Genomic DNA, 23013 nt, shown 5'->3' on the forward strand with positions numbered 1-23013 from the left:
GATTTTCAAGAGGGAAGCAGTGTGGAAGAATTAGCCACAGAATTCAGAGTCAGAAAACTTAGTTCAAATACCACCTCTGATACTCCATACGTATGTGACTGTGGGTAGGTCACTTATCCCTCCCTGGGTCTCAGTTTCCCCATCTGTAAAAGGAGAGGTTGGGCTAATTGACTTCTGAGGTTCTGTCCAGTTCTAAATGTATGCTCCTATAGCGAGATGAGTTCTAGAGTCCCTTACAGCTCTGAATTCATGGGCTTGTGATTCATTTTACAAATGGGTCTATTTTGTATGTCTGGCACCTGAGAAATAAAATAGCTAAGTCTGGAGAGAGCCTCATCACCAAGTTGACTTCCAGGTTAATGAAGTTTTTGGCTACAACTACTTTCAGAGATGATTTACCAAGTGGTAGTGGCTTTCAGTCTGCATTAGTGGAGGCAATCACAGATTGTAAAATATGTACATGTTGTTCCATCTTGCCTCTATTCCAGACAATGGAGGGATCCTGAAAATGTCGTCCTGAATTATCTAGATTTTATGTATTTGTAATGTTGGGCTCCCCTCTGAAGTTGGGGATGCAGTATTGTACCCAGATAGAATTAGGCAGAACCAGAAACCCACTTAGCACTAGACTGTGGTATAAAGGAGAGCCTTTTCATCATAGTGAAACATTCATTCTAATGTGGCATGCCAAGAAACTTTGCACCATATCTCTTCTCCCCCTCAACTTTCATGAATAATACACTCCATTTCTTCGCTTTAGGCATTTTCTCTGGTTGTTCCCCATGCCTGGAATGCCCTCCCTCTGCCTCTTGACTTCCTTTAAGTCCCAGCCAAAATCTCCCCTCCTACAGGAAGCCTCTCTCAATCTCCCTGCCCCTCCCTATGTTGGTTATCTGCTATTTATATTGCATATTACTTATTTGTATGCATGTTGTTTCGCCCATAATATTGTGAGCTTCTCTAGGTCAGGAACTGTTTTTGCCTTTTTCCTTTTTATCATGAGAGCTTAGCATAGTATCTGGCACATAGTAGGCATGTAATAAATGCTTATGGACTGACAGATTGAAAGAGTAGTCTCTATTTTTACCCTGGATCCCCCACAGCAACACTGCATTGTTGAGAACATAGCATGTGCTTAATTAGTTAATGTAAGTTAATGAGGGTGACTTGGAGATCTAGGACTCGTTGCTCAGCTGTTAGGTTTCTTGTTTTACGAATAGCCTTTGTTCTTCACCATCTTCATTTCTAAATCTATCTTTCTCTCTCCTAACTAGCGAGCTATTCCTTCTAACAAAGATTTGAACATAAAAAGGAAAAAAAAGTTCAGCAAAACCAATTAATGCATCAACCGTGTCTGAGAGTAGATACCATATTCCATACCCATAGACCCCAATCTCTGTAAAGAGGGCATAAAAGGTACATTTTCTCAACTCATCTGTGGGGCCAACATAGCATTTCAGGAGTTTCTTTTGGTTTACCTTGTTGTATTTTCCTAATTTTTACTTTATTCTATATAAGTTCATGTAAATCTTCCTGTGCTCCTGAGTTCTCCATATTAATTGTTTTCTACAGAACATAGAGTATTATTCCATTATGTTCATGCACCACAGCCATTTTAGGCCAGTCAATGGGCACCTCCTGTTTCTAGTACTTTGCTACCACTTAAAGTTCAGCAGTTAGTTTTCTATTACTCTTGTTTACCTCTGGGCAACTGAAAGCGAGTGAAAGAGAGTGTGAGGTACACGAGGCATACCACATTGGACATTTCTCTTGTAAAATAGCCTTGTTTTTATGTACACCTTTTAGGAGATTGCTTCATTGTGTCATTTGGTAGATGAGGCTAGAGGTCTGATTTTAAGGAATTCAGCAGGCAGATATGACAGCTCTCCCAAGGTGTCTCCTAGAATCTTTTCTGTAGGGAGAAAAAAAACCCCAAACAACCAACCAACCACATACCCTAAAATGAATTACCGGTTAACTACTATTAATATTCCATAGACCTGAAGACCAGCGTACACACTGAAAGATCAATAATAGTATTTCTCATGTGTGGATATTGATCTTTCATGAGTGAGTGAATCATATTTCACCCCATATATATTAGTACAGAAAAAAGTAGCAGGTACTGTGATGCTATGAAAAACCTAAAAAGTTTACTGAGCAAATTTTTGAGTACTAGTATTAGGTTATCAAGTAATAAAGTCTGTAATTGCTACTGCCTTGCACATAATGCTCAGGAAGGAGAGGAGAGGATAATGTTACTTCCTGAGTCCAGTGGCTTGTGGAATAAAAGGATTTCTATAATACTTCACCCACTGCTTCATATTTTTCTAGTTTTGGCTTATTGCTTTCAGTAATTATTTTGGTCCTTCCTGCTATACAAACTATAAAGAGAATATTGAATGTATTTGGCTTTATGTCCCCAAACTTAAGTCCTAAAATACCTTTGAAAAATAATTCTGAAAGTGATAAAAGAGATGAGAAATGATGAACTCTGTAATTTTAGAAAAGCACAGAGAGACCTCCATAAAGTGATGAAAAGCAAAATGAGCAGAACCAAGAGAACATCGTATACAGTGACAGCAGTATTGTTTGAAGAACAACTTTGAGAAACCGAGTCATTCTGGATATTGTAAATGCTCAAATTAACCTCAAAGATTCTGTGAAAGAAAATGCTCTTTGAATCCAGAAAGGAATATTGCTGTGGTGTGGGAAAATGGTGAGCTGGTTGATTCAGAAAAAACATGGAAAGACTTGGACTTATGAATGAAGGTGTTATCCACCTTCAGAGAAACAGATGACAGGAAGAAATAAGCATAGTACGGTCTTACATATATGTGTGTGCTTATACAATTCTGTGTGTATGCATACATATACATGTATATTCAAGCTTAATAATAGCAGCCTTCTTTATAAAAATAGGTTAAATTTTTATTTTTAGTTTTCAACATTCATTTGCATAAGTTTTAAATTTTCTCCCCCTCCTTCCCCTCCCCAAGATGACACGCAATCTGATATGGGCTCTATATATACATTCCTATTAAACATATTTTCACGTTAGTCATGTTGTGTAGATGAATTAGAATGAATGGGAATAACCATGAGGAAGAAAAACGTAAAAAAAGAAAATAGTCAGCTTTGATTGGCCTTCAGACTCCATACTTCTTTCTGTAGATGTGGATGACATTTTCCATCATGGGTCTTTTGGAATTGTTTAGATCTTTGCATTGCTGAGAAAGGGCTAAGTTTATCAAAGTCAGTCACTGCAAACTGTGACTGTTACTGTGTACAGTGATCTCCTGGTTCTGCTCACTTCACTCAGCATCAGTTCATATAAGTCTTTCTAGGTTTTTCTGAAGTTGGCCTGCTCATCATTTCTTATAGAGTATTGCATTACATTCATTTACTTGTTCAGCCATTCCTCAATTGATGGGCATCCCCACAATTTCCAGTTCTTGGCTACCACAAAAAGAGCTGTTATAAATATTTTTGTACGTATGGATCCTTTTCCCATTTTTATGATGTCTTTGGGATACAGATCTGGGAGTGGTATTGCTGGGTCAAAGGGTAAATGGTAGCCTTCTTTAGGGTGGGAGAGGGAAGGGAGGGGAAAAAATAAAGTAAAAAGTTCCACAGCAGGCAACAAAAGAAAACCAACTAGAAAGCAAAGAAAAGCTGGACAGCTTTGAAAACAATGTGTAGTATTTTATCAATTTTCTTGAAATGGAAATTTGTTTTATATTGCTCATGGTCTACTGTGTACATGGCAATTTTTTTCTTTTCTCATTTTGTATTTAAGTGTAAAATAAAATTTACACAAAAAGTGATGATCTTGGAAAGCCATTGTATTTTCTAAAAACCAAGATCGGTACTCTCTGTTTTTTTTTTGTTTATTTTCTTAAATGTGGAGTTGTATTGCTAACTTGGATCCTAGAACATCATGAAATGGAATCCAGCCTAAAGTTTTCCTAGGTGTTTTATAGTTTAAGGTAATTATGCCTTTTTAGACTCATACAATAAGATTGACTGTGTAGTTTAAAAGGCTGTTAAAATATGTTTCCTTTCATGTGCCAGATTGGGGTTGATAGGTCTTCAATTTTGTGATTAGGAGAAGGTAACGCAAAAAATGATAAAAATTGGTAGAGTTAGATACGAAGTTTATAGAACTGAATGTTGACTTCTGTAATGGAAATACAGGCTGTTTTGTAAATAGGAATATCCAGAATATCCCTTTTCAAAATAAGTGGCTATTTATATAGGGAAAAAGCATATTTGTGCTTCTTAAACTTGTGCTTTATATTTAGAAGGTTGGATTATTCACGTTGTGCTGAACTCTTATTGCTATTTCACATCTACCATACTATGTCTTCTGGATAGCACCTTCTGTGATTAAATAAACCATGGTCTAATTAAATGAAGCTTGCTGTTTAACTCCTTTGCATACTGTGAAGGAAACCAGGAGAAGTTATTTCTCTCTAGAGACTGCTGCTTTTGCATCATTTTAAAGAGAATCAAATATTCCTGGCATGCAATAGGTTTCAGGGCACAGCAGTACTCTAGGGCTGAGAAGGGAACTAGGTGGTGTAGTAGAGCACTGGTCCTGAATCAGGAAGACTCAATCTCCATGAGTTCAAATCCAGCCTCCGATACTTATGACCCTGGGCAAGTCACTTAACTCTGTTTCTTCATCTGTAAAGTGAGCTGAAGAAGGAAAAGGCAAGCCGCTCCAGTATTATCTTTGCCAAGAGAACCCCACAGTGGGATCATGGAGATGAAACAGCTGAAGCAACTGAACAACAAAGAGTGAGGGAAGCTAGGCAACTTTACTGCTTTTCCTCAAGGCATTAGCAGTAGGATGTGATTATTTTACTTTAAAGTGAATTCTTAGAACCTGAGATACATAAATGCTTTATGGTGGCTTACATCTGTCCCCTACTTTCCGTTCCTCTTGCCACCACTTTAGTGAACAGGGATTTTTGTTTGTTTGTTTTTGCTTTTTGGCAGGGCAATTGGGGTTAAGTGACTTGCCCAAGGTCACACAGCTAGTACATGTGTCAAGTATCTGAGACCAGATTTGAACTTGGGTCCTCCTGACTCCAGGGCTGGTGCTCTACTCACTGTGCCACCTAGCTGCCTCCTTTTGTTTGTTTTTAACCACATCTAGCCTATTTCAATGCGTCTTACCGAGTCTTCTACAATCTAGCATTTCCTTCCTACCCAGTACCCTCAGATTAACTATGCTACGACACTCCTGGACCATGTCATCCCTATGCTTAGAATCTATCAGTGGATCACACTGAATCAATATAATATTCAAACTCCACCTGGCCTTCAGAGCCTTCTACAATTTGATTTAATTTTCTTTTTAAAAAAATTCTCCCTCAATTTCAGCTATATGTTTCTCTTCATTGCCACCTGAGCTTGCCTTGTTTTTTCCATATTTTATTGCTTGAAAGAAGAACTTTCTAAGCAGGGAAAGCTGCATATGTGAGGTGTATTTTGGTTAAAACTAACATTTTTTCTGCCTTTGAATGGTCAGATATTGTTAAATAAAGTTGACTAAGTTGAGGGAAAAAAAACAATTACCTTTATAATGAGCATCCTACATTTCATCAAGGATTTCTTAAAATGCATTTATTTATGTTCCATGAACTGCTAACCTTACTTCTGAGCTGAGATATGAATTAACTTTTCCCCCATGCCTGCAATACCTTTCCTTGTTTTTTTCCTGCTGAAAGTTCTATCCGTACGCAATGCTATTTAATAGATAAATATTTATTTTAATGAAATCCGTATTATTTCCCCCATGAAACCTTCGTGGCCACCATACTTACTCTCTGAGGTCCTGTGGTTCTTTTCCCCGGATCATTCATGGCTCCTATATATTGTCATCTCTGACAGTTTTCTGTATACATGGCTCATTTGTCACAACCAAATTAAGAGCTCCTGGAAGTCAGGGAGCATATGGTCTACTAGACTTCATAACACCTAGCTAGAATGTATTACACAGAGCAGGCACTGAGGGAGTGAACAAGGGAAATCTTTATACAAATAAAACTTTTCAAGGTTTTATATTTACATATGCACATGTATACTTATATACACATATTGGGTGGCTAGGTGGCGCCAGAGTGCACAGAGCGCGGGGCCTGGAGTCATGAAGACTCCTCTTCTGAGTTCAAATCTGGCCTCAGACACTAGCAGTGTGACCATGGGCAAGTCCCTTAACCCTGTTAGGCCCAGTTTTCTCGTCTGTAAAATGAGCCGGAGAAGACAATGGTAAATAAACCTTTTTTGCAAAGAAAATCCCAAATGGAGTCATGAAGAGGTGGACATGATTGAAAAATGACTAAATGATAAAAAAAATACATACACATGTATGTATGTTTGTATGTGTTATCTGCTCTTTTGTGTTATTCACAACTGAGCTTGCCCTCCATTAGTGAGAATGATTAGGACCTGATTACACATTTTATGCCCGAGAGATTTGAGGGCAGGAGAAGATAAGAGACTGAATTAGAACGTGAGTGCATAGAGTTTCTCATACATACACGGCAAAGATGCAATGGAATGATTTAGATACCAAAGTAACTCTAGTTATTTACATAGTAGAACTAATTTGGTTGATACTATTTGTTAATCTCAGGAGAGTTAAAATGGAAAAACGTCAGGAGTGGCCTTGGTAACATTTAGACTTGCTGACACAGGATGGATTCAGAGCATGTGTGGTCACCTTTCCATGGATACTTGATCCTTTGGGATAAAGACAACATGAAGTACCCACCTTTACACAAGGGCTGGGAGTCTTAGCAGTGAATGTTTTGAATTTTTAAAGTACTCTATGTTTTAGGTTATGTTCATCTCCCCCAGAGGGATGACAAGGTGGATTTCTGATTTTGTCAAGAATCATTCTATTGTTTATTTAAATCATGGAACAAGGCAGGGCTCGATTGTTCATAGTGCTCCTATAGATAAAAGGTCGCTAGACCTAGAGATAGCAGGAACCCATCCCTGACACTTTCTAGCTGTGTGACAGCAGGCAGGACAAAATCTCTGGGCTTCAGTCTCCTCGTCTGTAAAACGGCAATAACGTATCTACCACTCGGGAGTGTTTTAAGGACCAAATCATATGATTTATGTAAAGCTCTCCTCGCAAACCATAAACGTGGTTATGTATATGTCAACTATTAATTTACTTAATAATATATAAAGCAGGGGGGTGGGGTATAGGAAATTGAGAAGGTAGATAATGGAAAAGTGATGGTGGTGTTCATTCAGATGCTACCAAACAAGTAATGTCTTTCACCTTATGTTTATTGCTTGCTGAGAAATTTGTTGATGTTGCTTCTTTGTCCTTAAAAGTTACTGCCGTCTCTTTATTGGTAAACTGAGTCAGAGCTGAAGTTAATCTGTCTCTGCTTTGGTAGAGTATAACAGGAGAAATGTGAACTGAGAGTAAGGTTCTTTGCCTCCTACATTCTAATGTTATTCTTTACCTGATAATTTGGTTAGTATTTAAATGGACGGTTATAGCTCTTCAAAGGGCAATGAAGTTTTAATCTAGTGCATTCCCTGTAAGAATGAAAAATGAGCAACTGAAAAAGGCGCATATGCAAGTTAGCCGTCAGAAGAAGAAAGAAATCCACTGGGGGAGTCCGGAGAGAGTGGACTTCACCTAGGAGAGGCTATGAAACTCCTTGTATTCCCACAAGGAGAGAAAATGAAATGTACAGCTCTCATACACTGAGAAGAGCTGGGGGCAGGAGGAGCAGAGAAAGAAATTGTAATTTCTTGCCTCATTAACTGAAGAAAGGGAAAAAAGTAAAGGAAAATAAAATTTAGAAGGGGGTTTAGTAATGTGTTTGCAGGGACATTATGTGGGGTTGGTGAGTCCACGTTCAGAGAGGATATAAAAAACCCTATTGGTTGCTTATATATGCCCCTCAGAACTACAAGAGCAAGAAAGTTGACAGACTGGCCTATTTGTGGCCTCTTCAGTTTATTCATTTGATGATGGCTGCCCTGCTTTTGTAGAACTTCAGGCCAGTGTCCGGGCTTCTGAAGGATACAGTATCAGCTGTGACAGGAAGTTGAGCACACATTGCTGACTTCAGATGTTTATCTTGATTTTAAGAGTTCAGTATACTGGTTTCCAACTATTTTAGAAGTGTGGTACCCGATTGTTTCTTGTTGGCTTTTTTTTTTAAACTCTTCAACTTCATCCTAACAGTATTGCACGTAATACTTTTTCATTAAAATTAATTAATCTCAAGAATTTTGCCCTGGGTTCACTGGACTCTCTTGGGGTCTCCTAAAACCAACCTGAGAATTACTGGTCTATGAAGTCAAACCTGTCAGGCTGTATGAAATTGAGAATGCTTTTGAGACTTTTATTTTATCAATTAAAGTAGCCATTGGGCTGCTATCTTTCAACTCATCTCCTTATGCATACTTAATTTCTATATGATTATCAGCATGGCAGAACTAGAGAGTGAAAAAATAAGGAAATTGCAATATTGAGAGTTCAGGGGGAAACTTCTTGATGAACCTAGATGTTTTAAAAATTAATGTTTATTTTCTTTCTTTTTTGTAGAGGGCCGGATGGTCATTCAAGACATCCCTTCGGTCACCAGCAGAGGGCACCTGGAGAACACATCTGACCTGGTCTCAGATTCAACTTATTACGGCAGTTTTTACCAGCCCTCTCTGTTTCCGTACTACAACAATCTCTACAATTACCCCCAGTATTCAATGGCCTTGGCCGCTGATTCCTCGTCTGGGGAAATGGGGAGCACACTTGGGGGATCCCCAGTGAAAAACAGCCTTCGGAGTCTACCAGCAAGTTATGTGTCTGGCCAATCAGGAAACCAGTGGCAGGTACTGTATCACCCAGAGGGTGAAATGAGCATATGCATATTGTACACTCCTCCCTTCTCACCCCCTTCCACACACAGATATATAGAGAGGCAAATCAATCTCTCTCTCTCTCTCTCTCTCTCTCTCTCTCTCTCTCTCTCTCTCTCTGTCTCGCTGTCTGTCTCATATACACAGACCAATTATACAGCAAATGCAAAAAATTTTCTGTTTTCTCACTTTTGCAATTTAACCGTAGAGGATGAGAGAATAAGAAAAAAATCAGGGAGAGGGGGTGGGGTGCTTCCAGAGTTTAAAAGAGACTCACTAAAACAAATGAAACATATTTTTCTTTATGCAGGAGTTCATAACTTGGGCTCTATGAACTTAGATTTTTTAATAATAATTTTTAATATTATTTAATATAATATTTTTAATAAAATTATATTTTTAATATAATATAATTTGTAATCCCATGTATTTTATTTAGTGCATTTACAAATGGTGTCTAGGGAATGGGTCCATGGGCTTCATTAGACTGCCAAAGATGGGGTACATGACACACAGAGCGCTTAAGAATCCCACTTTACGCTTTAATGTCTTGATTCTTAATTCGTATTTTACATTTCTACTTTTCTTATTTTCTAAAAGTTGTTTTGCCTAACTATCTAATTGGTAAAATCTCTTAGCAAGAAGTAACCTGTTAGTAGATCATCCTCACTTCTATTTTCATATGATCAAGGGGCTTTCATTAAGGACTTCAAACATGCTGACTTAAGTCCTCTGCATGGCATTGATGGTAGAGTGTAACGATTGCAGAGACTATTGAACTTTGGATGAGAAAGACCTGGGTTCCAGGCTGAACTCTTGTCATTTAAGTTAGTTGTGTAACTTAGGGAAAGTCACTTTATATCTCTGACAGTTTCTTCGTTTGTAAAAGGAGGGGACTGGACTAGGTTAAGGGGTCATAATGTGGTATCTGTGGAGAGATTTCAGAGTACCCGTGAACTGGGGTAGGAAAAATCACCTCTTCATTTTCACTAACCTCTAACTGAAATTTAGCATTTATAATTTTATTAATATAGGACACAAATATTCTGAGAGGAGGTCCTGGCTTTACTACACTGCTAAAAGGGAAGGGGTTTGTGACACAAAATAGGTTAAGAGCCTCTGAACTCCTAGGTTTTTCTTCTCAGCTTAGAACTCCATATAAATTCTGTGAGTTTCCTTTCTTGGGAAGATGAACATAGGTAATGTAGGTCTGCATGGGGGTCAGGAGACAAGAATCAGGGCAAGACCACTTTGGGGGCAAATTCTATTCATGTAAACAAACCTTTATGGTGTACGTATCAGTGCTATAGTAGACACCATACCTACCTTAACTCCTTACTTTTTAAAACAAGGCTGTGCGTTATTTTCTTTCTTTGGGGAATGAGTACCATTTGAGTCATCCATATGTGTAATTTCATTGGTGTGGAAAGCTTTTGGGTATAGAAACTACTACCAATACAGTTCTGGCATTCATCCGTTGCTTATAGTATTAGGGAGTTGTCTGGGATGCTTTGTAGCCAGTAAGCATCAGAAGGAAGATATGAACCCAGTTCTTCCAAACGCCAAGGTTGGCCCATTTCCCACTACAAAACCTCTCAAACTTTTGGGTATCCAAACTCCTATATACTCAGAAAAATTATTGAGGACCCCCAAAAGAGCTCTTGTTTATGTGGATAGCATATCACTATTCACCATATTAGAAGTTAAAACCTCTTAGCAATATTTCTTTTGGACCCCCTGAAAGGGTCTTAGGGACTCCCAGGGATCTCTGGATCACACATTGAGAACTGTTGCACTGCATTCACTTTTGGTATCTTTAAAAATGTGGAGTAAAGTGCTTGAATTTTGCTATGCTGAAGGGTTCGTGTAAGGAATGGTGGCTGATTTTCTACATTCTAATTTCTATTGTGGGCACATACTAGACGTACTGCATTGCTCCAGATTCTGTAGAGATCAGTGAGAACTTTCTATGTAGAAAATACACACACAATGATCGTCCTTTCAGGTACATCACATGCAGGTAACCTGAACTAGGCTGATCTTGAAGTTTTGAGATATTTCTAAAGCTCTGTCTTTGGAACTTTAGGGTATCTTTGACCTGATTTCTCCCCACTTTAAAAACTCTTCCATTATATTTTCATTTATTTGGTGGTGATTGAAAAGGACAGGATTTGATATGACATTGTTTCCAGATACTCTGTCTCCCTTGCCCAAGATGCCATCCCCTTATGTTAGCTATGTCTACCTTCTGAAGGGTCATTTAATCATCAGAGCCTATTAAAACATTACTTTGCCTGTGTGCCTACAATGTTGCTTCTTTAAAGACTTTTAAAAAATGAAAAGCGTAGTTAAGAACAGTGTGAAGCATTGAGTCATTGGCACCGATTATGTAACAACAACGCTGCTTGCAGCTGCTGTGGAGGTATAAGGCCAGTAACACCAGCACATGGAGGGCTGCTGACACAGGTTCTTTGACCTGCTTTTCTAAGGCAAGCAACTTTAAGGGGTTTACAATCTCACTTTAATTAAACATACATACATCATTCACTTACTTCAGGGGAAAAAGTCAGCATCCCAAACTTCAGAGAAAACACAAACAGAAATTACAAGCAGAAATTATATAAACAGAGAAAATAAATCAGCAGACAGGGCTTCTAGCTGTCTGTCCATAGCAGTACACACATGGTTACCAGAGAGAGAGGCACCAACCTCTGGGTTTTCAACGTGGAGGGGTGCTCCTTAACAGCTACCCAGAGTCTCTCATCTGGCCAAATCACATAAACACTGTTCCAATGAGTGAACCCCCCAAGCAAAATGCTAACCTCAGAGTATATATACACTTCTTCAGGGTCAGCCTACAGAAGGCATCACAACCATGTAACTCAAATTCATGTGACTTAGGCTTTCTTGTGACTTAAGCAGGTCATCAAAGACTCTTGATTCAAACAAAGGCAAGACTCAGTCAAAGGCACTTGATTGCCTTAGTGCTGAGAAGCATTCCGAAAGAAAAAACAGCAAAAAGTCCCACTTTGCTTGCCATTACAAATCATGAAGTAAATTTGAACGGTTTAGTTCTTTTGCTGGAAATTTCTATATTCATTCATCCATTCAGAATTTTTTTCCTGCTTATTAGGTTCTGTTTTTTGCAGTGTTTGCTATGTTCAGGGTACTTAAAATTCCCCCTACCCAGTACACCAGTAAAATTTTATGGTTTTGGGGAAGGGGAGAGGGAGAGGGAGAAGAAGAAGGATATTTGAGTTCTTGTTAAGAACCATCCCATGAAAATTCTAAGGAGAATTTTCCCCACTAATTTGGTATATATTTTGTTCTAGTTCTGGGAATGACAGAATACAATCAGAAAATTTTTTTTGTTATTGTTGTTTAAGGTTTTTAAAGGGAGAAGAAAGTAGGGAATGGGCTTATGGGTATAAAGATCCACAGGATAAAGAATGAAAGAAGTATGTGAGTGTGCTTGTATGAGAGAGACAGAGAGAGTCTATGTTCAGTTGTAGCGGAGCCTGGAGTCTCAGAAATAATCCCCCTCCATATTTGCTGTGTGGCATCTTTGCTAACGTTCTTGCTTTCATTGTGGATTGACCTTACTCTTAGCTGAACCTGAGAGAGGTGTGAAAAGAGTCTTTTTTGCATTCCCTTGGAGGTTAAATAACCAACCAGTGCTCCTCTGAAAAAGAGATACCTTCTCTTGGACAGTGCCACATCCCTAGCTTTAGCACTGCCCTGAATTATTACCTGTGATAGTCGTTTGATCCAGGAGTTAAGAGCTTTCTCTTCTTTTTCCTCCCAGGATTTCCCCACTCTGGGTTTGCAGAAATGGGAGGAGCCTGGTCTTTACTTATGTGAACAATGCCATTTTGGGTTGTCTCAGGATATGCCCTGTGAGAACTACTTGTTTAATTTCACTGTGTACCCCGTGGGACAGTCTGGCATTTTATTATATATCAAAAACATTAGATGAAGTCACTTGGAGGTAGTGTGGTACTGTGAGAAAAATACCAGATTTGGAGCCAGACTCTGCCCATCTATTACTTAAGTGACTATTTTACTCTCTGAGACTTGGTTTCCTCCTTTATAAAATGAGAGGGTGTTGGAAGAGATAAGCTCTACGGTCCCTTCTAGCTCTAGATCTCGGTTCTCTGACTGTACGGTGTTGATGGGTCTGCATAGACAATGTGGCTGTCACCTGTAAAATGAGAGTTTAAGATGACCGAGGGCAGTGGTTAGCTTTCTGAAGAATGGCTAAATAAAATCCTGTAAGAAGAAATGTAGCCATGAAATTTTTATGGTTTATGGTATTGCTGATTGTCACGCTTGGGATTTGTGCCTAAGTATTTGGTGGAATAGGGGGATACCAAAGGAAAGGGGAGGTAGCAAATCGTCAAAAAAACAGGAGAGGGGGCGTTGCTTCATCAGACAATGTGGCTTTCCTACCAGGCTCTCACATATTTATTTCTCCTTACTTGAGATTAGCCTCTCCCTTGTCAACCTAGTACAACATGTTTATTTAAGAGATAATGTTGCTGGTGGAGGAGGGCAGAAGGCAATAAACAGCTTTTGCAGGCAATTAAATGCAGAAGTGAAACGGAGCTGCTGGACAACCACAATAGCCAGTGATTGTGAGTTTATTCCAGTGCCACAAATGTTATTCCTGTTGCATAACAGGACAGAGCAGAGAATCTGTGATTGGGCTACAAATCTCTATTGGCTGAAGATAGACAAATTCATCTGAGACTTCTCCTTGGATAAGGGGCACCTGATGTAAAACTACCTTGACATCCTTGGCATGGCGATTCTATAGTTTATCCCTTCTCTCACACGTATTAGGTGCTAAATAAGTAGGTACTGATTCAGCCCTTCAGTTCAATGCACTTCTTAAGCACCTGTGCACAAGGCACTATAGAGGAAGAGATTTCAGCAAAAAATAACCACCACCACCACAGTCCCTGTCCTTAGAGATCTTACAGTCTAGGAAGGACATAGGACAGGGACGCCAATGAACATGATACAAGGTAGAATGTGATAAGGACAAAGGGCTATGAGAAACCTGAGGAGGTCCTGGCGTGGTGACACATGTCTGCTACTGGAGAGGCTGAGGGTGGTGGTTTGGGGAGTTCTGAGTTGGAATAGGGCTAAAGCAGATCGAATGTCCATACTAAGTCCAGCACTAATATGGTGAGTCCCTAAGAGTGTGTGGGGGTTGGGGGAACTGGCTGCCTAATGGAAGAGGTCAAAGCTTATCTGCCTGTCAACAGTGGGTTCAGGCCTATGAGTCTCTGTTGTACTTTCAGCCTGGATGAAATGGGGAGACCACTCCTCCCCCACCTCACCAAATGTGACAAGGAAGAGGTCTCATTTGGGGAAGGTAGGGGACAAGAAAGGTTTCATGAAGTTGGTGACAATTGAGCTGGACCTTGAAGGGAGAGGTTTTGAATAGAGTAATCCAGGAACTAGAGAATAGTTTTGTATAAGTCAATGATGGCAGGAGGGCCTGGAACATAGAGTGAGAGAGGAGGAGCTGGATGAAAGAAGGATGGAAAGATAAGCTGGAGTTAAAAATCAGTGAGAATCTTTAATGCCGTGCTAAGGGGTCTGTAGGCAATAGGAAGCCAACAGATTATTTTTGAGCAAGGCATGTGAAATGTACTTAAGCACACACATGATCTATATACATACATACGTACATATATTTATATATATTTTTATATATACTATATATATATATATATATATATATATATATATATATATATATATATATGAGAGATAGAGGGAGAGAGAGAGAGAGAGAGAGAGAGAGAGAGAGAGAGAGAGAGAGAGAGAGAGAACAGTTATTTGGGGAGATGAATCAGTGATGGACTAGAAAGAGAAGAATCTGAAGGCAGGGAGCCCAGTGAGGAGGCTATAAAGTTGTCAAGGAGGGGGACTAGGGGTCTGGGTTTAGTAGCTATTTGGGAAATTTTCTCTTATAACACATTCTTCCCATCTATTACAATGAACAAATAGAAAAACAATTTCCTTATGCAATTAATAGCTATCCCTCAATTAATAACCATCTACTCCCCCTTGCTCCTCCAGCAAAGTCTTTTTAAAATATTATTCTTTTAAATGATCATCACCAGTGTGTATTTGGGGAGGTGGTGGCTGATTTTTATTCAGTAAAGCCTACACTCACTACACCCCAACCATACGCTGTTACGTGGATTAACAAATCTCAGAGCAAAATTCCTTTGAATTAAATGAGCTTGGGTGTGGAGGGAGTTAGCACTAAATTTAGATCCCTTCAGCAACGGGCAGTGACAAAGACCTGCTGAAGAAGGATGTGGTGGGCACTGTCTCAGGTTCTCAGTCAGGACCTGATCGAGGAGAAATGTAGATAGTGTGACCGGAAAAGGACAAGAAGAAAGGGAAAATGGGGTTAATTCACTGGAATAACACCTTATACATCCTTTATTTCTTCCCTCTGATAACAGTTACTCATGCCAACATGCATTTTTATAACTCATTCTATTCATTAACAGAAGTATCGCTATACTCAGTATTTCAAAATAATACCTCTAAAAACACAATGAATACTTCATTCTATTTAAATCCATTGCTACCTTGATCCTTATCGTACATTTTCTGTTTAAAAAGTATATCAGATTACTCCTCCTGCCCTTTACCGCTTATTCTTTGGAATAAAGCTAGGCCACGCCTAACGTTACACATGGCATAGAGGCAAAATATACTGGGCTTGAGTCATGGTTGCACACAGCACATTTATTCAGGGTATACAGCCAGGGCATTTTTTAAAAAGAAAGGCAAACATTTATTAACATTTAGTCATGATGAACATTATTTCTGTTCAACAGAGTAAGTAAACGAAAACTTAACTAAACTTTAAAAATTAAGAACTCAACTTTAGAAATAGCAACTAAAAACGACACCAAACACTAACTTTTTTGAGACGTCAGGGTGTGCCTGGGTCTGCCTGGCGTATGCACCCCCGTGTCTGGGAATCTGGAGACTTTGGTTCTTCTACTTGCTGGGCCACTAATTAGTTATATGACCTTATTTAAATAATTCCCTCTCTCTAGGCTCAGTTTCCTTATCTCTAAAATGAAGTAGTTAGATTAAATGATCTGTCGCTCTTTAAAAAATTCCAATGAGTAATTCTATGATTTCAGTCATCTAATTTCCATCGGTGCTCTGCAAATCAGCGTGTGGCAGAAGAATGGGCTTTCAAAGGCCATCTTGTCTTAGGCCCCCTTCATTTTACAGATGAGGAAACGGAGGTTCAGAGAGGTAACATCACCTGCCCAAGGTCACTCAGGAGAAGAACACAGAGGTGGGATTCAAACTGACCCTCCGACAGCAAACCTAGCATTCTTTCCACTGTTCTGTGCTACCTCCAAATGACTGTGTATAGACTTCTGCTCGTCTTTGATGTTTAATGGAATGAAGGACTTCCTCTTGGGTATACAGTGAAGTAAATGGTTGCTGCAGCATGCGGACTGACAAGAGCCGCAGTCACCCATTCTCTTCATCGTAGCCCAGACTGGCACTGGAGTTTTTCTTAGCCATGCCTTATGGTTGATTTAATTGAATTTCCAAGAACCAAAATCCTTAAGGCCTTTCTGCTTCCATGCTAGGTCTCCTTGAGTTGATTTTAAGGTGAAGTTCAGGGAATTTGCACAGTGTCTGTAGGTACTTTTGGGGGGATTGGTTCATTTATACCTGTTCCTGTTAAATTTGATCTTATTAGTCCTGGCCTGTATTTCCAGCCTGGATAAATGAGGCAAAAAGTACTGGGCTTAAAAATGACAGGCCCTGAGTTCAAACCTCACCTCTGCTGCCCCTCCATAGTCTCCATCTTTTTCATCTGCGACATGAAGGGGCTGTTCCAAATAACATTTAAGATTTCTGCCAGCTGTCAGTATATGATCTTTTGGCCTTAAGTCAGAGAGTCCAAATCAGGAGAATGGAGAACCTTCTGAATCTTGTCTTTTTGTAGCTTTAATAAACAAGTTTTTGATAAGCATGCAAATACTGATAAAAATATTGAACAATGCCAAGCATAGAGCCTTACAGCATGCCTTGACTTCCCTCCAAGTTAAAATTAATGCATTAATCAAGTCTCTTTGGATACAGTCATTTAATCAGTCACGAATCTGCTTAATGGTACTGCTATCCATGGCATATTTCTCCATCTTGTTCTTGTGAAGGACTGTTATTACTCATGTTAAAGGGAATATATTAAGAAACTCATTTTTCTAATCCTTACCAGAATTTGGGTCCACATTTTTCTTTGCACATTGATAAAGCCTTTACTACTTGTATTTTTCCCATTAAATGTTGACTTTCAATCATACCTTTTGACAACTGATACTCTACAACCAAGAATGAGTGTAGGGACAGAGCATAGCTTTCCAATTGGGGGAGGGAGGAAGGGAGTCTTTTCAGCTATTCAGTAGGCACACAGGGCCTAGAAATGCAAAAACCTGGGGCGAAAAATTCACAGAATCACTAGATCCATGTTTTGGAAGAGGTCTCAGAGGTCATTTAACCTTCAGTTTGGTACAGATTTTGATCATTGCCCTAAAAGGTCAGATTGTGTACAGAGGCGATAGGTTTCTAAATGGCTCCAGGATTGACAAACACGTTTTCTATTTCATAAGATGACATATTCATACACATGCTTGCAAAAATAAAATTGACTAATATTTAGTATTTGCTATGTCCAGTGGTTATCAACCAGCTGGAAGAAAGTATTCTTGCTATGTACGTACTTCTTGTGTCATCTATAGGCATTTGGCCTCTTGATTCTAAATCCTATATCATTTTTTCCAGCATATTTTTTATCATCCTTCCTTATGCCCTCCTTTTCGCTTTTAAATTGAGTATCATTTTGTGTATTTTCTTGTTGGATCCGACTGGCATAGGCACTCCTAGTGAAGAAGCTCTCTCTTCAATACATAATGACATTTGCACTATAACTTAATGTTTTAGTGAGTCAATGGGAAACATGGAATTAAATGATTTGCCTAGGATTACACAGCCAGTGTATTTCGGAAGTGGTGCTTGAACCAGGTCATGCCGATGCCAAGGCTAGCCTTCCTTCCTAAAGTATATTGATTTAATTTGGAGAGTCTTACTGAGGTCTTCCTGAAAATTTTCTACTTCCTCATCTTCTGTAAGAGATTGTAAGATTAAATAAATTAAAATTTAGAACTGGATGGGATCTCAGACCATCTAGTCTAACGTCCTTATTTTATTGATGAGGAAAACAAAAGTGAGAGAAAGGAAAAGGCTTGCCCAAGGTCACATATGCATTAAGAAAAGAAGTTATTTGAACCCAGGGGATGTTGGCGTATAAGTTGCAGTTATCTTCAAGATGGTCTTTTTTTTTAAAAAGAAATGCTTTTTATGAACACTGAAATACAAGATGGGCAAGTGTCCCATGAAATGACTTTTTTTCTTTGTTCTCCTATGCTAAAAAAGCTAAAAGATGCTGGGTTCCTTAAAGGTTAATAGTTTATAACCGTATTTGTAGCAAAAATGAAAAACAAATATTAGATTAGGAAACATATTCTTAATTAGCCTTATCTGTACACTTAATATACTAAACATAATTTTCTGGGCAAGCTAAGTTATAGACAATACATTTTTATATTCCTACATTAAACAGGTCATGTCAGATCTTTAAAAAGTATTTAGTTTCATCTTTTTTTAATCTTATCATTTCAAAAAAGAATCTGGTTGAGTCATTTAACATAGACTCAGTTTCTTTATAAGTTGAAGGGATTGATATAGATGATTTCTCAGCATCTTTCCAACTTCTTACAAACTAGGGGTGATCCTCTCCCCACTTCTAAGGTTTCTAGAAATTTTTCATCTTCAAGGGTGACAAGGGAATATGGATTTTTATTCCTTTATCTTTCTGCCCCTTCGTATTTTGACATTCTACCAGCTTGTTGTCCTTTAATGTGTGAAAACAGAGCAGTAACTATTTTGAGAAAATACAAAACCCATTTGAAGAAGGCTCATTTAAAAATAAGGGTGTTCAGTTAGATGTTTCTCTATGAATATGGTACAGTGGAAAGATCACTGGTTTTTGGTTGGAATTCAGTCCTGCCTCTGACGTTTACTTTTGTGACCATGGGCAGGTTCCTTCATTATCCTGGGCCTCAGTTTCCTCATTTGTAAAATTAGAGGGTTTTTAGTTTATGATCTCTGAGGTTCCTATCAGCTTGAGGTATGTGATCTTGAGATGAGTTAGTCAAGCTATTCTTTTTTAATTAAAAGAATCATTGTGAATAAAATTATCCTTAAGAAGGAATTGGGTCTCTGTACTGTGAAAGGGAATCTGAATGACTGTACATTGGGGCTTCCCAGGAGATCTCTTCCAAACATGAAGATTCTGTTATTATTGAGCATGACTACAGTGAAGGTAAGGATTGGGACTTAACCTGTGATTTCAATGATCTAGTGAGCTCCGGGATGAAGAAATTCCATCCACCAAGGCGGATCAGCATCTTCTCTGCGTTTTATAGTTGTAGGTAATTGCCTACAGTATTGACAGGTTAAGTCATTTTTCCAGGGGTCACGAAGCCGGTATGTGTGAGGTGGGATTTGAACCCGTTCTATGAGACTTTAAGGACATCTTCTATGATCCTCTGCCTCTCATTTTTAGAGTGAAGGATCGCAGCTCCCAAGTAGGTTTAATTAAAAGCAAACATTTTGTAGAACAGTAATGGAAATTCAGAAAACCCCTTTAGAGGCACTTGTGCTGAGTTTCCCAGGTTCTAACTATGGCATCTACTCCCTGTGGACTACTCTATAACCATAACTTTGAAGGATGGGTTGGTGAGAACGATTTCTTGGTATTCTGCTGAAGCTTTAAAGTATTTGAGAACCAGTGAAAATGATAATGATATCAAGCACTTAAATAGAACCTTAAGCTTTGCAATGTACTTTACAAATATCTCACTTTATCCTTACAACAGCCCTAGGACGTTTCCTCGTTTAACAGCTGAGGAAAGTGAGGCTGACAGATTAAGTGACTTGCATAAGAGACTTAAGTGACTTAACAGTCTCACAACTAAGTATCTGAGACAAATTTTGAATTCATGTATTGGCTCAGAAAATGGGTTGTCCCATTCCTCCTTTGAACCCCCTATGCCTTTCTTTGGGGGGAGATGTAGAAAGAACAGTGAATTGGGAATTAGGAAAGCTGGATTCTATTTCACTATGCATTCATGCATTCATACATTCATTCATTGAATGGTAAGTGCCTACTCTGTGAAGAGCACCCTGCTAGGTGCTAGAGGGATCCGGTAGATGAGATGTTCTCTACCCTTGTGATGCTTATAGTCAAGTAGTTGTGAGGTTTTGAGCGAACTACTGAAGATCTCTGAGTATTGGACTAAAATATTCCTAGGGTCCCTTCTAGCTCAGATATCCTGCGATTCTAAATTTTATATTTCTTCAGTTACTTCCACCTGTTTTACTTGTTTAAATGAGAGTACACCGACAGTTTTACTGTAACATTTACTATAACATTGTTTTGGTCTGTTTGCCTTAGTGCTTGTGTGTGTACAGGTAAAGTTTGTAGATAACCCCGAATAATCCCAACCTGGCCTTTTGGCAGTACATCATGCACTATCTTCATAAGATAGCCTTCACACAGCAGATTTATGCTAAAAGTATCCTAATGTTTCTGACAGCTCATGTGTGACATGAATATAATCCATATTTCTTAGAGGAGCTAATCTATGTGGTTTATTTTCCGATACTGCTGATAGGGCTATATCTCTTGGTGTCTCGGCAATTGAGATTCTGATGGTAACATATTGTTTATGGGTCAGTGCTTTTGTCTAAAACAGTAGGTTGGAACAGAATAGCAAAGGTTAATTAAGTTTGTCTATCAAGGTGAGACAGATATGAATACCTCTAGGATTTCCTATTCTAAAGTCGAAGTAAGTCCCAGAATACACCTTCACTATCTCCTTTACTTTCCCTTTTTCACACTGAAGAATGCCGTATACATGTTAATATATAAATTTAAGGTTTTAGATATATATATGTATGTATATTATGATAGCTATATAATTCTGAAATATATGTATTTTATATATATATATAAAAGGGAATCTTTCTTTGTCTTTCTATGAATCAAATATAAGAGGAATTCTGAATGGCAATTAAAAAATCACCCCATATTTTTCCAGCACCTAAAAATTTAGAAAGTGTCATCTTTATAGCAACCTTGTAAGATAGGTTAGCACAAACATTTTTAGCTTCATTTTGCAGAGGGAGAAAGTGAGGTTCAGAGAAGTTAAGATTGTTTCCCCATGGTCACGTAGCTAGAAGCTGTTAGAGCCAGGATTCAAACTCAAGTCAATTCAATTTAGCCAATATTGATCGAGCACCTACTATGTGCAAGATACTGGACTCGATGCTACAAAGAAAAAGATGTAAAAAAAGCCCAAGTAAACAAAAGCCTGCTCTTGTGCCACAATCAGCTTACATTTTACTGGAGGATGCAAACTAGCAAGATTGGGAAAGACTGAGATGTGGAGGAAACCAAGTATTCTAAAAGGCAGAGGTGAAGAGGGACTGTTTTGCAGGCTTGAGGGACAAGGTGTACAAAGGCTAGGGGTCAGGAAATTGAGTCTTTGCTATTCTATTGGAGGGCTGTAATTAAGTTTGATGAAAGTAAGTGGGAGGGGGTTTGGGCATAAGTCTGAAAGTGAAGTAAGTGGAAAGGTTAGGACCCAATTATAAAGCTCTTTAAGAGCCAAGCTGAGGAGCGTGTATTTTACCTTAAAGGCATAAGAACATTTTTGATTAGGGAAGTGACTTGGTCAGAATTTTTTTGCTTTAGGAATGCTGTTTTGACAGCTGTGAGAAGGATGGCCAGAGACTTAAATCAGTTCTACAAATAGCACCTCTAAGCACTTGGGCAAAAGTTTATCTGTAAAGATTTTTATGTTTTTGAAATAGTAGTGATAGACAACTGTAATATATTAAAATAGGGAAGGAAAGAGTTTTGTGTGGTGACTGCAATAATATTTATTTCAGGAACCCATGATTTCATTGGTCTGAGCTCTCTCCCCACTGATAAGATTATTCTGAAGGATTTTATAGCTGGTCATCCAGTAAGCGTGTGCTAAGCACTGAGGATTCAAAGAAAGGCACAAGACAGTCCTTACTCTCAATATGCAGTCTAACGGGCGAGACAGCATGCAAACAACTATGTATAAACAAGCTAGAGACAGCATTAATATTAAAGGGGATTATAACTCTTCTAGTTCTTGGACAGTCTTCATGAGTAGCTCTGGCTGAAAAAAATGATTATTTTATGGCTCCCCTTCTGATCCCGAGTCTCTCTCAACTCAGCTGGGCTGTTCCTTGGATGGCAGTCCGTTGCTGGTCTTATACATGGGAGTTCCAGTTTGATGTAGGACCTGTCAGACCCTTGTACTTTGCAGCCATGGCCTACAAGAACCCAGGGTCACCTCCATGCCACAAAGAAGCATCAGGATGGAGCTTTAGTGGGGAAATAATGGTTACTGAAGCCAAAAAGCTCAAACTAATTTTCGTTTTTATCATCATCTTCACCATCATCACCATCATCTTTGTCATCTTCATTATCATTATTATCAACAATAAACACTTATTTACTCTTTTATTCATATTTACTCATTTATCTCTCATCTATCTATCTATCTGTATCTATATATCTATCATCTCACCTTCTGCAAGAGGCATCCCTTTATTACATCCAGCACTAATTACTTACAGCCACTGGGCCAAGCATTGGGCATACAAGGATACAAAAACATAGACAACATATAAACTGTGTGTGTGTGAGAGAGAGAGAGAGAGAGAGAGAGAGAGAGGTGCTGGAATGCTCTTTCTTTTCCACTCTAATGACTGACCTTCATGGATTCCTTTAAGTCCTAACTAAAATCCCTCCTACAGGAAGCCTTCCCTAGCCCCATTAACCCCAGTGCCTCCCCTGTGTCAAATTATCTCCTATTCATCCTTATATAGCTTGCTTTGTATATATTTGTTTGCGTATTTTCTCTCCATTAAATTGTAAGCTCC

General features: G+C 38.7%; 1 protein-coding gene across 4 annotated transcripts in view; it reads left to right on the top strand.

Moving 5' to 3' along the window:
• DMRT1 (doublesex and mab-3 related transcription factor 1) overlaps window positions 1-23013 on the top strand; it is a 144736-nt gene that overhangs the window by 52038 nt on the left and 69685 nt on the right. For all 4 annotated transcript variants that reach the window (XM_036738742.1, XM_036738744.1, XM_036738743.1 and 1 more), the window contains one exon: window positions 8594-8877. In XM_036738742.1, coding sequence (XP_036594637.1) covers window positions 8594-8877 — 284 coding nt within the window. The remainder of the gene's footprint in view (window positions 1-8593; window positions 8878-23013) is intronic.

The sequence above is a fragment of the Trichosurus vulpecula genome, chromosome 9 (genome assembly GCF_011100635.1).
Source record: "Trichosurus vulpecula isolate mTriVul1 chromosome 9, mTriVul1.pri, whole genome shotgun sequence".
Classification (NCBI taxonomy): Eukaryota; Metazoa; Chordata; class Mammalia; order Diprotodontia; family Phalangeridae; genus Trichosurus; species Trichosurus vulpecula.